Genomic DNA, 18648 nt, shown 5'->3' with positions numbered 1-18648 from the left:
CCCTGCGGCCGCGCGGGACTCTGGGACAGAGCCGAGCCGGCCAGGCCCGCCCCGCCCCGGCCCTACGGGGGGCCCAAGGGCAAGCGAGTGCGGGGCCGCCCCCTGATTTGCATAACATGGCGCCCGGTGACAATTCCCTACTTTCAAGGGGGGCTGGGCTCTTGGGAGACTACAGGCCCCAGGATGCAACGCGCCACCGCGAGTGGACAGACTGGTGGCGCTTTGCCTTCTGGGGCCTGTAGTCTTCCATCCTCCCAGTTGAGTGCTCTGTCCAACCGGTTCAGTTACCCCCGCAATGGACCCTGACCTACTCCTGACACTGTCCTGCCGGCCTTGTGCATGAGACAGTGTAGCTACTGCCTAGTGTGGAGGCATAACCTAAGCCCACTTAGATAGGGTCCCCTCCTAGGTCAATTTTGGACCTATTCCTTCTTCCTCCCAGCTTGACCTAGAGTCAGACACAACCCCACTACTGTCAAACCCATCCTTCCACACGAATGTCACAGTGCCCAGGTTTGCTAGAGCAGGCTGCCAAGGAAAAGCATCTATTGTCCCGTTATGGAAATGTCTGATAGAATTTAACAGGGATGAGACAAGTAGAGTCCTATGGAAATTTGAAAGGGTTCTGTAGAAATGACTTTAAACACCTGTAGAATTTAAACAGAGAATAAGAGCCTGCCTCTACACTTCTTTATTTCAGTTTGGTTGTGGTTTTTTTGAGTGAGTTTGTTTTGTTTGAACAAACATCCTATAATAGTGTCGGGGGGGGGGCTCAATTCTTATTTAAAGTCTATATGATAGTTATAAAAATATAAATATTTTCATTTTCTATTAAATCCTATAAGGATTTTTCACAAAACAGAGAAAATAACCGGATTGTATATATGTCCACACTCCTCCCTAGATATTTCCTTGTAACACTGTTGCTCAGAAGAAATCTCATCCTGCACCTCAGGGAAACACTTTGTTGGATCACAAAGAATGGTAATAAGGATCTTGGACCTTGAGTCTGGTAAGGACTTTTTGCTGGAGAAGAATTGAACGGTGCCTCCAGTCAAGCAATGTCACAAATGAACAATTATTGCTACTGCCCCATAGGTGGTGCCCACTAAGAAGGTATTATTATTCTTATTAATACTATTTATTATTATTTTCTCTGTTATTCTCTGATGGTTCAGTTGTGACATTCCTTGACTGAAGGCACTGTTCAGTACAAGAGGCACATTTCTGGGAGAAGGCCTGAGACTGGAAAGTTGTTGGTGTCGCCCTGTGTGTGAGCAGGACCAGGAGTGGTTGCTCTCATAGCAAAGCAGTGTAAAAGGCAGGGGTGCCATTTAGAGGGAACAGGGGACTTCCCCCTTCCCCCAATTTTGTACCCGAGGTCTGCTCACAGCTCATGCCCTAGCCCCAGATGGAGCTCTTAAGTCCAACACAGCTTGAGTATGATATGTTATGAATTCTGTGCTGCTCCAAGCTTCCGCCCTGAGGGCAAGGAGTTTGTTTATAAACTGAGGCAAGGTGATTAAGATAACAAAAGGCTTGTCATTAAATTAAATTAAGGATCATTAGATGATCCTGAAAGCATTGCCAGGCACTCTAGTTAAAAGATAGGAAACAAAGGGTAGGACTAAATGGTCAGTTTTCAGAATGGAGAGCGGTAAATAGTGGTGTCTCCCAGGGGTCTGTACTGGGACAAGTGCTGTTCAGTTTATTCATAAATGATCTGGAAAAAGGGGTAAACGGTGGGGTGGTAAAATTGCAGATGATATAAAATTACTCAAGATAGGTAAGTCCAAACCTGACTGCAAAGAGTTACAATGGGATCTCACAAAACTGGTTGACTGGACAACAAAATGGCAGATGAAAATAATGTTGATAAATGCAAAGTAATGCACATGGCAAAATATAATCCCAACTATACATACAAAATGATGGGGTCTAAATTAGCTGTTAACCGTCACAAAAGAGATCTTGGAGTTATTATGGATAGTTCTCTGAAAACAACTTCTCAATGTCCAGTGGCAATCAAAAAAGCTAACAGAGTACTGGGAATCATTAAGAAAGGGATAGATAATAAGACACAAAATATCATACTGCCTCTATATAAATCCATGGTATGCCCACATATTGATCTCAAAAAAAAAATACTGGATTTGGAAACGGTACAGAGAAGGGCAACAGAAATGATTACGGGTATGGAACAGCTTCTGTATGAGGAGAGATTAAAAAGATTGACTTTTCATCTTGGAAAAGAGATGACTAAGGAGGGGTATGATAGTGGTCTATAAAATCATGAATGGCGGGAAAAATTGAATAAAGAAATGTTAGTTACTCCTTCACATAACACAAAAACTAGGGGTCACGCAATTAAATTAATAAGCAGCAGATTTAAAACAAACAAAAGAAAGTATTTCTTCACAGTCAACCTGTGGCACTCTTTGCCAGGGGATGTTGTGAAGGCCAAAACTATAACAAGGTTAAAAAAAGAACTAGATAAGTTCATGGAGGATAGGTCCATCGATGGCTATTAGCCAGGATGGGCAGGGATGCAACACTATGTTTTGCGTGTCCCTAATCTCTGTTTGCCAGAAGCTGGGAGTGGGCAATAGGGGACGCATCACTTGATTGCCTATTCTGTTCATTCCCTCTGGAGCACTTGGTACTGGCCACTGTTGGAAGACAGGATACTGGGCTAGATGGACCATTGGTCTTACCCAGTATGGCCATTCTGATGTTCTTATATATAAAATCCAGATGTATCTTCTTCCCCCACTGTAACCCACTAGACTCCCCTCCCCTCCCCTTCCAGAGTGGAGATAGAACCCGGGTGTCCTAACAGGGTCTCTCTCTCCGCAGAGTTAGTAACAACGTAAGAATATAAATTAACATTTTAAACCTAACCAGTATTTCTTGAGTGACTTGCCACAAGATGTCAGAACATGTTAGTATTAGAGCTGAGAGGGTCTAATATTTATTTAAATTTCTTGTATATAAGAATTAGATACAGGGCTCCTGTCCTGTCAGCTAATTGCTAAGTTATCGGCCAGAAAAACTAGAGTTTTCAGGTACCTAAGTAACCCCTGGAATCACAGCTAAAATAACCCCACCCTACCAAAATCTGAAATGGCACCCCTGATAAAAGGCATTGCGGACTGGAGTATAAGGGGACACAGCTGTTCAGCAGCCCAGATTACACCCTGGGCAATCACCATTACAGTGAAATTCTGGAACAGCCTTCCAAGGGGAGCAGTGGGAGCAAAAAACCTAATTGCCTTCAAGACTGAGCTCGATAAATTTATGAAGGAGATGGTATGATGAAACTGGCTACAATGGCATGTAGCCGATCAGTGAGTGCTAGTAGCAAATATCCCTAAAGGCCGGTGATGGGACACTAGATGGGGAAGGCTCTGAGTTACTACAAGGATTTTTTTTGTAGGTGTCCGGCTGTTGGGTCTTGCTGACATGCTCCCGGTCCAACTGGTGGTCATATGTGGGATCAGGAAGCAATTTTTCCCCAGGTCAGATTGGCAGAGACACGGGGGTCTTTCCGCCTTCTTCTGCAGCATGGAGCCAGGCTTACTTGCAGGTTTAGCTAGTGTAAATGGTGGATTCTCTGTAATCTGAAGTCTTTAAATCATGATTTGAGGACTTCAGTAACTCAGCCAGAGGCTAGGGGTCTATTACAGGAGTGAGTGGGCGAGGAGCTGTGGCCTGCAGTGTGCAGGAGATCAGACTAGATGATCATGATGGTCCCTTCTGGCCTCAGAGTCTACGAGGATCGCCTGCACTCCCTCAGATGGAGGAGATAGTCAGGGGATCGCCTGCACTCCCTCAGGCAGGGTTATCCTCTTCTCATCTTGCCTCCGATTGGCTTAGTCAACTGTCCATCCCACACAGTTTGCCCACTCACAAGGCTCAACACTCCTTTGCCCCCTTCTATTGGTGAGGTGAGCCCACTGCTGTCTTCCCCATCTGTTATCAGTCCGGCAACAAGCTTGACTCCCCTTTTCCCCAGACCCATTACTCTGGGCTACATTATCCTTGAAGGGGAGATTTCTGCTGTTGCCTGGACCTCCTTGGGAAATCTTGATGACCAAGAGGCCCCACTCATAAGCACTGAGGTCACCATGGGACGGGAAACCTGCTGCATCAAGTGATGCCTGAACGGACAATCTGGCAACCTATTTCCTTTTGTCCAGGTCTAAGGTCCTACATTCCTGTGTAGTTTATTGGCGAACTCCAACAGTTTGCTGTAATTACTAATGTCAATGTATGATTTTATTATCTGGTAATTTGCAGGAGGCTGGCTAATGAAAACCTCTTTTTGCTGAAGAGCTCTAGTCTCTTGGCATCCTTATCCCAGAGAGTGATTCTGGGCTGGTGCAGCCTGTTTCGCTCCATGATCTCCTGGATGACTAGAGAATTCAGGTTAGGATGGGAAAACAAATATTCCACCCTGTTGGAGGGAACAAACTACCTTTTCCTCTGCCATTTTCAGAGCCAGATGGTTGATGTGTGCCAATAGTGTTAACGGGCTACAATACATCTTCATTGATGGAGAGCACCACTTTAGAAGGAGCCATAGAGTGGATAATATCCAGAAGTTTAAGGGTGTTATCCTGAATCTCTTCCAATGGGATCTGGAGGGTTTCTGTTATCCTCCTCAGGAGGTTCTGGTATGGTCTCTAATTGTCTGGTGGAGAGGGAGAAGGTGCCACCACCTCATCTGGAGGTGAAGAAAGAGCTGTCAGAGGGGAGGGATAGCTCAGTGGTTTGAGCATTGGCCTGCTAAACCCAGGATTGCGAGTTCAATCCTTGAGGGGGCCATTTCGGGATCTGGGGCAAAAATCGGGGGTTGGTCCTGCTTTGAGCAGGGGGTTGGACTAGATGACCTCCTGAGGTCCCTTCCAACCCTGATATTCTATGATTCTATGATCCAGTGAGACCAGTTGTTCCTGCTCAATAAAGTACGCGTGGGTGGCATGGGGACCAACTGAGATTCCTGTCTAGAAGATTATCTTTGCTGAAAACGTGCCCAAAGTCCTTCTAGTCTGGGGCCTAAAAATATGGCTCTCAGGAGCCTCGGTATGGGTAGTGGGTGAGATCATAAGGGTACAGACACAGGCCCTGGGCTGTGTGTGTGTATAATTGATCCCCCAATAGCACAGTTCATGGGGACATAGAGGCCTCCAGGAGGATCTGGAAGCCCTATACTGGCTGATGTTTCATGTCTGGAACAACAGGAAAACCATCAGTACCACCTCCTGTTTGTCCAAGGCACAGGAGTTGTCTGAGGGTACAGTCTGTCTTGTGGCAGCAGGGCTGAAACAGGAACCGGTAAATAGCTCCCTGATAGTGTCAGAGCATCCAGAACATGGCAGGTGTTCAAGACCAGTGAAACCTGGAATCTTGGGAAGACTGGAATCTGGGGAGGTGCCCCCAAACAGTTCAGGAGCAATGTGAGGGGATGACCCCCAATTCTCAAACTAAGATAAAACTATTACAAAATTATTCAGAACTGAAGTCTGAGAAGAATGGTAGAGAGGCTACGTACACTGAAGGGTTCTGTCCCAGACCATGAGCAGTAGAAAGGAACAGGCCAGGCAGTTGGTGTGCACCACAGCTTATGCCCTTGGTTCAGAGCATGAGGAGATGGAGGATGCAGGTGTTGACTTCAACTAGACTGTTCATATGAGCACTCATGGCTATTGAAGAGGTTCCAGTCTTGGGCACATGTGCATCCCACTGTGAATAACAATAGGGACTAGCAGTCAAAGAACACATCACACCATCTTCCAGTCCAGTAACAGTCACAAGGCAACTCCATGCTGAAAAACAAAAGCGTTTTACACATGGAGCTGGCTGTATAATCAACTTAACTGTGCTCTGGGCTGCTAGCAGCTCTCCCATAGCAGCTGCCACATGGTTGGGGCTGTGGGAAATAGATTAGAGTTAGACACAGAAGGCATGGCTCTGCTCACCTTCTTAGTGCCAAGGAGCGAACTCAGGTAGTGAAAACTATCACCACAACCCTGCTGCTTCTGAAGCCCAGTTTGAACGCATCTTTCATGCCACCTGGAAAAGGAATGGAGAGTTGTGCAGGGGAACGTTGGAACTCAGTCACTAGCAGTGAGGGCAAAGTGGATGTCAGGGAGAACCCCCTTATAAATACTTATCTTATGCACTTGCATTCCCCGATCATGAGAGTATTTTTCAAGTTTCAGAATAATCATGATTCTATTAGTGGTTGGGTTGCTTTATGCTTCCTGGCACAAAAGATTTGTGCCTGCAAACAGACACCATAATGGCCAGTTAACTGCACGCATGGCATTGGAAACAGAACTGAACGTTTTCTGGTCAAAAAACCCCAAACACAGTTTTCCCCCTCCCCCACTCCCATCTGAAATATAATCTCTGTTCGCTGTGGTAGCACTTCCCTTATACTCTGAAGGCTGCAGCAACCTAAGGGTGATTTAGGCCTCAGTCCTAAAAGACTGACGTGAGCAGTCCAATTGAAGTCAACGTGGCCACTCACATGAGTGTGTTACTTGCCTACATAATCCAGGTTCAGGATCGGGGCCACAGCCACTCTTGAGAGTCTGCCCTTCCATTCAGTTGAGGACTCAGGCTCAGATTGTCTCCTGTGCAGGAATCTCCACACGAAATGGAGAGACTGGTCAGTCAGCTAGGGGCTGCTTTAACTTACACTGGCTAGCTACAGCTCTGTATACTTGTTGAGCATTGGCTGAGCGCAGGTGTGCTTTGTCTTGCTCCTGACACCATCCCTAGGCCAACCTCAGTGCTCGTGTGAGCGCGCATGGGAGGGAAGGGTGTCAATTGCCGTAGGACCTGGTTACACTGGTTTCTAGCAGTTAAGCTCCTCTGCACTAGGGCAATTCTCATCCAACCAGTTAGGGCCAGATTCCTGAGTAGCACAAAGTGGCTGGAACAGAATAGATAAAATACTATACATGACAGAGCATGCATCTCTATTAATAGCGCACGTGTGTGTGTGTGTGTGTGTGTGTGTGTGTGCGCATACTATAATGCTGCACTTTAAGATGAAGCATTTCACCTCATAATGAACAAACTTCTCTTACTCCCAACCCCCCAACCAATAAAATAGGAAAATTGGTTTCACAATACCACAAAGTTAAAAAATATTTAATTTCATGCGTGGGGGGAGAAAGCATTTACAGCATTTTACAAAGTACATTCGACAAGGTGTCCTGCTTTCCAAACCTGCAGTATTATCTTCTGTTTCATATGGGCTAATTCTTCCAAAGTAGAAATGATTTTAAGACACTTGATGCACTGATACTATAGTGAGTATCGATGTTTCCGGCCAAGAGTGCTATACCAGTGATAGCAGCTTTGATCAGACTAGTGAAAAGGCAGGAAGTTGCAAATGTGTTTCATTACACCACTTGGCCTCCTGAAGCATTTGCTTTCTAACACTGGCCCCAATCCTGCAAACACTTAAATATGTGAGTAACTTTAGGCACGAGTGGTCTTATTTAATAGGATTACTTACATGTGTAAAGTTACTCATGGAGCCAATTCAACGAAGCATGTAAGCATGTACTTAACATAAAGCACATGAGTAGTTTCTGTTTTGCTGATTTGGGAACTGTGTAGCAGGAGTGAGTACCCCACACTTGGAGAGTGTGGGTCTTTGTCTCCCTCTAGTGCAGGGGTTCTCATACTGGGGGTTGGGACCCCTTAGGGGGTTGCGAGGTTATTATATGGGGGGGTCACAAGCTGTCAGCCTCCATCCCAAACCCTGCTTTGCCTCCTGCATTTATAATGGTGTTAAATATATATAAAACTGTTTTTAATTTATTAGAGGGGGTTGCACTCAGAGGCTTACTATGTGAAAGGGGTCACCAGTACAAAAGTTTGAGAACCACTGCCCTAGCAGCTGGTGCACAAAAGAAGATGAACGTCTACTACAGCTGACTGCTAATAGAGTTAATACTTCACCTCAGGCAGCAGCAACTCACGCATTTACCAGTGAATGATGGCCCATGTGGAGGGGTCCGTATATTTACAGAATCAAGGCCTAGCCCACTGCATAAGGAAGAAGAACTCTGTTGCATTGACTGGGATTATAAAAATCCATGCTGTGTCGTTTCCAGTGAATAAACCATCGCTGTTTCAGCAGAGTTGCCAGCTGTAAGATTGAGTGGCCTGATTCACCTGCTTACTCCCTTCCTGGAGCAGGTGGGCAGGGAAAGGGCTGAGTCTTGACTCCCCTTCTTCCATTACTCTGGCTAGAGAAGCCACGCCAGCATGGGTAGAGGGTTGTGTGCAGTCCTTTATTGTAGGTATGGGCCCACAGAAATCACTGCCAACTGGGAGCAAGCAGGGGAGGAACTGTGACTCAGCATCGTGTCTCTGAGTCACCTTGCCTCCTGGAGCTACTGCTGGGGGCATGCAGTTTAGGGACCAGCCTTTGCTCAGGGCTGTTTCTAAAGTCAGTTTGTAGCCCTTGAAGAGGGGCTGGTTTGGAAAATACATCCACTGGAGCAGTCAGATATGGAACAAAGAGGCTAGAGTAAATGGGCCACATGCAGTTCTCAGTTACGAAGCATCTGACTGGATTCACAGCAGCATAATGGAGAACAGGATTTGCTCCCAACACATTTAAACACAGGTGTAGTTACAGTGTCTCAGTTCTGGTCCTTGTATGGACAGTACAATCCCCTGTTCCCAAACTCCACCCTGCATGATGCTTTCCGGTAAAGCCTAGTCTCCCAGCTCCGGTTTGATCATGACCTGCCCATCCAATAACCCTAACTGGACCAGTACATATAGGGCAAGGAGGACATACCATAGTGCAGGAACGGCCAAGCACTGGACAGAGTGATGCATATACATTTCAAGTCTCAGACCTTAACAAATACATTATTTCTAGCAAAAGCCAGTAATCATTGGCTTAAACAGTCTCTCATAAAGTTATTTTTTTCAAGAATAAAAAAAAATATAGCTGTCCCTGCAGGCTGAATCATACAAGGCCTCTGGTTCCAATTAGGGCCTCAGTCTTACCCTCCAGGAGTCAGCTTTCTAGATCCCAAACTCTGTTCTCTTATGTACAATTTGCTGGCTAATGATATTTGGCCTGGTGTGAAGGAATTATACAGAGATTTATAGGCTACAATATGAAGTCTGATGATATACAATATCACACTTGAGCCTCTTCCCTAGATAAGGGAAAAAATTACAATAAATCTACAGGATACAGGATTGATAATATTAACAAAAAAAAGCAGCAGCAAGATTTGATGTAAGCAAAGTGCTTCTACTATACATTAGATGAATGTACTTTCCAATACCCTACACGTAAAAAAAATATCCATGGAATCGTATTACATTCTTTCCCTCATTCTATTTTATACAGCAAAACACTGCAGGCAAAGGCATCTGAGGAGTGATTTCACCCACACCCTCAGAAGGGAAGGTAGAGGAAGGTCCCAATGACCAGGGCTGTGCATGCTTCAGGAAGGGCACTTTGGTGAAATTCACTCCTGTGCAGGGCCATGCACCACATAAACCCTTCATGGAGTGAGGTGGTGAGAACGCTTCTGGGCTCTCCCTCTGTCCAGGGGGCGGAGTTCGCCCCTTGGGGCTGTTGCCTTACATGACATAGCTGCATTTAGAGTTAGATAGCTTCTCCACTTGCAGAACTAAACCTAAGGGCAGCACTGCATAAGAGATCCAGGATCAGGCCCTTGCATACATCGCTCCTAGGGAAGTTACTGGCAGTTTCTGTTTGCACAAGGCCCGTAGGACCGAGCCCACTGGCATTCCTACATCTGAAACCCTGCCAGCCCCAGGATGACACAGCCTCGTGACTGCAAAAATCAAACAAAGAGGCAAGACCAGGTTTCCCTATGGCATCACAGTGGGATGTTTCGCCCATGCAAAATCATTTAAGGAGGACGGGAGAGAAAACTGCCCTCCAAGCCTAGGGATCTATCTCAGTAGAAGCAGGGTGAACCTGCACAATTTGGCTACTGTCAGGGTGGTTCTTAATGTTTTAAAAGCTCTCCCTTCCCCCTCACTATTTATAATAAGCCTCTCAGCAGCCTGCAGTGGAACGAGGGGTCTGTCATCCCCTTCTTGGATGTACGCCCAGGTTTGTTCTCATAGGGCTCAGTCGAGCTGATCCATGCACCCATGCAGGTAAATGTGTGTGCCAGATGCCTCCTTACATCCCTGCAGAGGAGCTGCTGAGGGGCTGCTCCCCCCCTCCCACACAGGTGGGCAGAGACTTGACTCCACTCCCTGAAACACTACTGAGCCAACATGGAGGGGGAAGGCAACTGTGCCAGGAAAAGGGCTGGCACGGCTCACTTCCCTTATGGGCCAAAGAGGGATAGGGTGACCATATGTCCTGTTTTGGCCGGGACAAACCCCTTTTTAAGCCCTGTCCCAGCCATCCTGCCTTTTTTTTTTTTTTTTGGGACAAAAAGGGGCATTTGTCCCATTTGCTTGTCAACTTGATCAGCTGCGGGGGGAGGCAGGGCTTGGGTGAGCATCAACGCCAGCCCTAGCCTCACTTGGGGAGGGGTCGGGGTTGGGGGGGAGGTCTCGGGTCTAGCCCCATGTAATGTCCCATTTTCCCTTTGAGAAATACGGTCACCTTAAGGCGGGACCAACTTGTGACTGCTTCCGGAGCAACTCAGCCATGTGCTGCCACTTAGGGCAGGCTGCAAAGTGCCAGTCAAAGCACTGGGCCCTGGAATGGACTTGGAACATGGAGGAATTTGTTTAGAAACAGCCTCTAGAAGGAGTTCCATGAACCTTGCCAACAGCTCTTGAAAAGTAGGTCACATTTCAGCCCTACCCATGCACGGCCTCATGTTGCTCATCGTTCAGCGCCTATGGTCAACATTACCCCACTGGCCCTCAGAGACTTAGAATCAAATCCAGATGGATTGGCTGGGACTCAGATTTTGTTCTTAATTAACTAAAAAAGTGATTGAGGACAGTTTGTTTTTTAAAATCAGGCCAGTGAATGGGGAAATTGTCAGGTTCAAAATAATTTAAAGCATTTTTACATTTTCCTAATAACCCTTAGAACTCTTTCTTCATGGAAAGTCCTACTGACTATAACAGAGTGATAAAAACACCTAGCACAACGGGACCCTGACTCATGAGTGGAGCTCCCGAGCTCTATGGGAATACAAATAAATAAATAATAATAATAATAAAGGTTTTTTGAGCCATCTGACAGAATTTAACAGAGAATTATGGGCTTGATCCCATGCCCATTAAAGTAAACAGCACATCTCTCCCTGATTTCTGTGGTGCAGAATTAGGGCCTAAATTCCTCCTGCAGAAGCCTCCAGAATCATAGAATATCAGGGTTGGAAGGGACCTCAGGAGGTCATCTAGTCCAACCCCTGCTCAAAGCAGGACCAAGCCTCAATTTTTGCCCCAGATCCCAACCAAATGGCCCCCTCAAGGATTGAACTCACAACCCTGGGTTTAGCAGGCCAATGCTCAAACCACTGAGCTATTCCTCCCCCGTGATATTCTCTGTTCAATTCTATGGGCAGGATTCTGCTCTCCCACCAGTGTCACTCTGGTGTAACTTCATTGACTTCTCTGGACTTTGTTCCTGATAAGAATCGGGCTCTAGGAGCATTCAGAGTCCTTTGTACGGATCCCCATTACATGTCTATAAAACCCAAAGCAGCTGCACCCCTGCAGCACTTTAGTGCAGATGCTAATGTGCCGACAGGAGAGCTTGTCCCGTTGGCATAGTTAATCCACCTCATGGCTATGCTGGTGGGAGAAGCTCTCCCATTGACCTACCACCGTTCACATGAGGGGGTTAGGTTGGTATAACTACATCTCTCAGGGGTATGGATTTCTCACACCCCTGTGCGACGTAGTTATAATAATATCGGTCTGTAGTCTAGCCCTGGCCTCAGGATGAACTTCACCCCTGCATACAGCACCTGCACAGAGTCTATGTATCAATGAAGTCCCACAATGACCCCTTTTGAGGCCTTGAGAGGTGCACAGCCCTCGTGCTAATCCTGTGCGCTGGGGTGAATTCCACCTCACTCACGGCTTTTCTACCCTTGATGCTCTGCAGCGTCATCTAGGGCCTGATCCTAGAAGGGACAGAGCTGAAGGCACTCGGCGCTCTGCAGGCTGGACCCTTCGTTAGCAGCACATTGGAACTGGTCACAGGTTGGCATAGCTAGGGATATGAGAAGACAGTTACTTACACCCTCACCTGTTCTGTTCCCACTAAAATCAGTGACAAACCCTGCACTGTTTCAGTGGGAACAGGATCAGGTGCTGAAGAACAAGCGTGTGCTGAGCTGAGGGTACCATTGGCATCAGCATCATACAGACACACTTATCCGCTGAACAACGAACGAACACACAGAGGTCCTGTGGCCAGCTTCACTGGTGAATGACCTACAGGGACCTTATTGTATCCAGAGAAGAAGAATGCCTTGCACTTACACTATTTTACAGGTACAAGAACGCCAACCCAGCATGGCTGCATTGTAGTCACGTCCTTGACTGGATACCTTGTGCTGAATCAGGCTTTCACTCCTTGACTGTAACCACCTAAGGCACAAAACAATCCTAATCCACCCCTCTGAAGAGCTGGAGATGTTGCTATGGACTTTGCCTCCCATCTCCACCCCCACAACAGGATTGCTTTCCCCCTTTGACATGAACAAGACACCTATGCCGATCATTCTTTGGTCCTGGGTTTGTTTCCCTTTGCTTCACGCCTGAATCCCTCTTGGTGTCTGTCAAGCTGTAAATGGCTTCCACGGCTACACAGCATCCTATTCTTGTGCTGAGGAGACGGCTTCCTTGTGGGATGTTGACAGTGCTGCTTTCAGGGCCAGCAGGGGGCGCCAGAGTTCGCTCACATCATTCCTCTGAGGCAAGTGAGTTACTACCCCAAGCTCCTCCACTACCAGGCATCCAATCGATAACGGGGCGGGTGAGTTTGCCACGATCATCAATGCCGATGTGTTCCAAGGATGACCCCCAATTCCGAACTCCCTCCAGTCCCAGGCGTGGCGACAGCCACCTATCTCCACAGTCAGATGGTCATAAGTGCAGCTTAGAAAGGAAAGCCCACACTGGCCCCCTAGCTAACAATGAGGAGTGAAGGATCCCAACCCAGACTGAGGTCTGCATTTCAGAGCGCAAAGCTCTGTGGGTCTGTTTTTTAAACACCCCGCCCCCCCCCCAATCCTTTTATTTTCCACCTGCATTTCCCCTAACCCGCCACAAGGGACTAGAGGCTGCAGTTCATGAATGGATGTCTCAGCAGGTCCTCTGCTGTGGGCCTCCGCTTCTCCTCCACAAAGATCTGCTTGAGGAAGTTGCGACAGGAGTCCGAGACGCCGTCTGGGAGCTGGGGCTTGGTCGGCTGGGTGGCAATTTTGAAAATGGCCGCCATGGCTTCAAATTCCGCCCAGGGTGGCTTTTCTGTTAACATCTCCACCACGGTGCAGCCCACGCTCCTGCAATGGAGAACAGAGGATTAGAAAAAAGGAAAGAGCAAGACTTTCATCCAGCCATTGTCCTGGCTCACTCCCTGCCCCTAAACCTTTCACCCAAAACTATCCCCTAGATGTGAAATTCCCTAAATTTAGGGCTATAAAGATACCACGGACATATCACTTTGGAAATGGAAGTCCTCTATTTACGTGAAATTCGTAGAAATTGCAGAGGGCCAGCACACGTGCAGGTACTTAAGTCCCAGTGAAGGCCTAAGTTCAAGAGGGACGTAAGAACAGGGCCCAGTGTATATTCTGCGATTCAGCAGATTCTGCTGTAGGATTTGCCCCTTGCTGCAGAATTTGCTCCACACTTTCAGCTGTCATTTTGAACCATGTTTCTAGCCCTGTTGTGCAGATAGATGCGAAGCATGTTGTCAAGGTTAAGAGACCCAGTGACATCTGCTTGTATTTGCAGAGAGACAAACAACAGATCTGAAAGGTGTGACTTGTTTCAGGCACTTTAACGGATTGTTAACTCCAACACTGGAAGATGACAATCTGTGGTACACTGAAATCTAGAACTGGGACAAAACAAAATAAATTCAATTTAACAGTAAAAAATAAAACCAGAGCAATTGTAGCGATTGCATTATACAAGTTCGCAGTTAATTCAGTCAACCCTCCACTTTTAAAACAGATGCAGGCTTCCCACCAGAATGCTGCAGCACCTCTATATGGTCCCCATTACTGCAGTATCGGAGTACATCATGATCTTTAATGCATTTATCCTCATCTCCCACGTGAGGTAAGGCAGTGCTATTATACCCATTTTACAGCTAGCGCACTGAGGTCCAGCAGTGTTGCTCTGCTCAGCACTGCAAGGCCTAAATGACTTAGATGGTTAAGGCCATCTCTACACTACCACTTTTGCCAATATAACTTAAGTCGCACAGGAGTATGAAAAAACACCCCTCTGAGCGACATAAGTCGCACTGACAGAAGCGCCGGCGTGCACAGCGCTATGTCGGTGGGAGAGCTTCTCCCACCGACATAACTACTGCCGCTCATGGAGGTGGTTTTATTATGCCGACAGGAGAGCTCTCTCCTGTTGGCATAGAGTGGCTACACGAGCGATCTTACAGTGGCGCAGCTTCATTGGTACAGTTGTGCTGCTGTAAACTCCCTAGTGTAGACAGAGCCTAAGTCCCATTTTCAAAAATGACTTAGGAGCCTGAGCCTCATTGAAAGTCAACACAGAGGGAGCAATGCCTGAATACCTTTCAAAGTCAGAGCCAGATAGACTAAGAGTCAGATTTTTCTAATGTCTGGACGTGCAGAGACGTGCCTAGTGGGATTTTCAAAAGCACCTAAATGGGTAAAATGAGTTAGGCACCTTTGAAAGCCATGCTAAGCACCTACCTGCAGCTTTAGATACCTAAATACCTTTGAAAATCAGGCGTTACGGGTCTTGCCCAAGGTCAAACAAAGAGTCTGACTTGAACCCAGCCACCTCCAGTCCCAGGTTAGAACCCTAACCATTGGGCCATCCTTTCTTCCAGGGGCCTTGCTGCAGAATTAAGGTCCCATTTGCCATGGAGTTCCCCAGGGCCTTGCTTAACTGATACACAGATTTGTGCTGGTCCTCTTCAAAGGGGTGAATTTCCCCCCTTAACAAAGGGAAGTATACAGGCCTTAAAGGGTACGTCCACACTGCAATTAGACACTGACGGCTGGACTGTGCCAGCTGACTTGGGCTCACAGGGCTCGGGCTAAGGGGCTGTTTATTTGCGGTGTACATGTTTGGGCTCAGGCTGCAGCCTAAGCTCTGGGACCCTCCCACCTCACAGCCTGAGCTCTAGGACCCTGCACTGTAGCAGAGCTCAGGCTGCAACCCAAGCCTGGACATTTACATTGCAATTAAACAGCCCCTTAACCCAAGCCCAAGCCCGTTGGCACAGGCCAGCTGCAGGTTTTTAATTGCAGTGTAAACATCCCCAAAGAGGGAGGCCAGCTCGGGGACATTTTGTACCCATATTAATTGGCAGCCGCCTATCTACATTGCACATTATGTTTACTACCAAAGACATCTGCAGCCAAACAAGGCTTTGCTCCCTGTCTGGCTTCATCTCCCATTTGCATCTGGGAAGGAGGAGTCCAGAAAAAGCAGCCTGAATAAAAAAAAAGGGCAGAGGCAGAAAAAAGCAGGACGGCTGCCCAGCCCTTGGGGTGGAATCCTAGCAGCGCGGCATTTCCTCAGACCTCATTTACACCAGCTTGGCAACCTTGGCTCGTAATCACAATGAATAAAACGTAGCTGCACTTCCCACCTATCAATAGGTGGCAGTAAGGCTGTCTGCCAACAACTTCTCAGGCATTCTCCCCAGGCTTCCCAGTGCAAAGCAGTTACAATGGCTGGTTTCCACTGAGCCTGGTTGTTGGAAGAGTCAAGGGAATATGTGCTGTGCATACAGTATTTTTGTAGTTCATTAGGATGATTACTGTTATTCCAACTGTTCAGACTCAGGGCCCAATCTTGCAAAGCTCAAGTATCCAAAATGTTCAGGAGTCGCCACCAACTTTGGATGCCTCCAGTTTTGAGATCCCACCTGCAAACCTTGACAGCCAGTTTTTCAGAGCACCTGCAGTTCCCAGGGAGGGGAGGGTGGCTCAGTGTTACTTCAAGGCAGGTTCAAGGAATCTCCAGCTGGACATCCAAAACAATTGGGGCACCCAAAATCAGGTTGGAAATTTCCAAAAGTGAGTCGGGATTTGGGGTGCTTCCATTTTTGGGTGTTCAGCCTGAAACACCTAAAAGGAGCCTGAATTTCAGTAGGTGGTCAGCAACCACCCTCTGGAAATCAGACCCTTTTTAAGGTGTCTCAAGTTAAGCATCTAAAAAAATAAATAATCACTAATTGCTACTGAAAATCTTGGTAGTCAGTTCTAACTATAAGCACACTATTCCAGCCTCTAACCCATAGTGTCTTGCAAATGCTAGTCATACTGGTTGGCCTTGGAAAATCAACCACTGTAATTCTTGAAGGGATGAACAGATACAGACGACATTAGAAAATTGCAGTGCTGACCCACTGTGGTGGAAATTCTGCCCTGGGATTACTTTGTTTCTTACCACACATCAGCTTTCCTTCCATAGCCTTCTCCACTGATCACCTCTGGGCTCATCCAGTACGGTGTTCCGGTGACAGATTTAATTCCAGTTCCAGACATGCAGATGGTCTGGATGCGTTTGCTGGCTCCAAAATCGCCTAGTTTCACATTCCCAGCAGAATCTCGCAAAATGTTGGCACCTAAGGGTCAAGCACAAAAACCCCAAGAGATAGAATTGCAACCTGGGTCAAAGCAGCTCCAGCATGGGAAAGCTCAGGCAACCGGCCAGCATTTTCAGAGTTGGAAAAGACAACATTTAGCTACATGAAGGCACTATGCTAGGGACCCCCCCTTTTTTTTTTTTTTTTTAAACTGGAATTTGCAAAGAGGCCTATCTCTTAGTTCCCTGAAAATCCCACCCAAAGCACTTTACAGACATTTGTAAACTCCACAGCACCCCTGGGAGATAGTAAATAATTAACAGGAAGATAAGCTAAGTCACAGAAAAGGTACGGCCAATATCTTCCAAAAGTGGCTTCTGATTTATGACAGGTTTCAGAGTAGCAGCCCTGTTAGTCTGTATGTGTAAAAAGAAAAGGAGTACTTGTGGCACCTTAGAGACTAACAAATTTATTAGAGCATAAGCTGCATCCAATGAAGTGTGCTGTAGCTCACGAAAGCTTATGCTCTAATAAATTTGTTAGTCTCGAAGGTGCCACAAGTACTCCTTTTCTTTTTTCTGATTTATGGCAACTCAACTTGAATGTCCATTACCTCAGGCCTGGTGCTGAGCTCACACAATTGAAACAGGAGCCAATGGGGGCTCTCAAAATGAGTATTTCCGAATGGACACTCAATATTTGGGGCATACACACCCCTCCCAAGTCAGAGGTCACTTTTGAAAATTCTGGCCTAAGGAACTTGTTCAAAACCACACAGCAGGTCTAAGGCAGAGCCAGGGCTAGAAACTACGTGTCTTAGCCTCTAGAGCTGTGCTCTGACCATAAGGCACAGAATCCTACTTACGATGCTACTAGATGAGAGCAAGGTGGTGATCTCGCAGTGCAATCTACTTTACCTTTAATATCCCGGTGGACAATCATGTTGCTGTGTAAGTAGAAGACTCCCTGCAGAATCTGCCTGGTGTACTTCCGGGTGACGTTCTCGGTCAGTGCACCATATGCTTTTAATTGGTCCTTTATGGAACCCTATTGGAAACAAAACACATATACACAAACCAAAGGAGTGAATGATGCGTATTGTGTCACGTTGGCTTTTATATTTCTGTGACCATTTTCTGAGAGACAAGCTGGGTGAGGTAATATCTTGTATTTCACCAACAGAAGTTGGTCCGAGAGACACACTTTTGAGCTACACACAGCTCTTCTTCAGGTCTGGGAAATGTACTCAGAAAGTCAGCTAAAGACAAGGTGGAACAGATCGTTTAGCGTAAATAGTTAACACATTTCAAGGTTTTCTGGTTTATTTGCTGGTTTATAACAAGCTTTACTGAATCTAACATTGAGCTATAAAAAAGGAATATATGAAATCAGAGACACTGATAAACATAACGGAGCAAGGATCACGCCTGGACTAGAATATCCCCACGGGACAGATGAGAAAGGGTCAGTACTGCACACATAACCATTGCTAACTCAGCATAGTTCTCTATCCCCCTCTAGTGGCTGGATCATGTCATCGGTCAGTGTGTTTGTGGGAAATTCGTCTGTATAACCATGATCCTCTCCACTGCTTGAGCGAAAGGAACACATCCATTAGTTTGGAGCGGACTCAGAGACTTCTACACATTGCCTAGACACTGAAGCAGGACAAAGACACCTTCTCTTAGCATCACATTTCCCCAGGCTGGGGAAGCTCAGCTGGAGCTACCAATATCCACAGGCCTATATGGGCAACCAGATGTGACAACACCCCTGGTTGGATCCGCTGCCAGGATTGATCCTAGGAAGGTTATATCTCAAAGCATGAGTTTTTACTGCTGAAGGTAATGAAATGGATGCTTTAGCTCAAGCAACAGGTGCTCAGG

At 46.7% G+C, this 18648-nt stretch overlaps 1 protein-coding gene across 7 annotated transcripts in view; it reads right to left on the bottom strand.

Annotated features, from left to right (window-relative positions):
- Positions 1-13270: 13270 nt before the first annotated feature.
- The window catches only part of LOC141983330 (mitogen-activated protein kinase kinase kinase 3-like), a 113373-nt gene continuing 107995 nt past the window's right edge, over positions 13271-18648 (bottom strand). For all 7 annotated transcript variants that reach the window (XM_074946363.1, XM_074946366.1, XM_074946364.1 and 4 more), the window contains 3 exons: positions 17680-17809; positions 16624-16801; positions 13271-13514 (listed from right to left, as the gene is read on the bottom strand). In XM_074946363.1, the coding sequence (XP_074802464.1) occupies positions 13286-13514; positions 16624-16801; positions 17680-17809 (537 nt within the window). In that variant the 3' untranslated portion in view covers positions 13271-13285. The remainder of the gene's footprint in view (positions 13515-16623; positions 16802-17679; positions 17810-18648) is intronic.

Source organism: Natator depressus, chromosome 2, assembly GCF_965152275.1.
Source record: "Natator depressus isolate rNatDep1 chromosome 2, rNatDep2.hap1, whole genome shotgun sequence".
Taxonomy (NCBI): domain Eukaryota; kingdom Metazoa; phylum Chordata; order Testudines; family Cheloniidae; genus Natator; species Natator depressus.
Note: the sequence above shows the minus strand (reverse complement) of the source record. Positions and strands in the feature narration are given on the sequence as shown.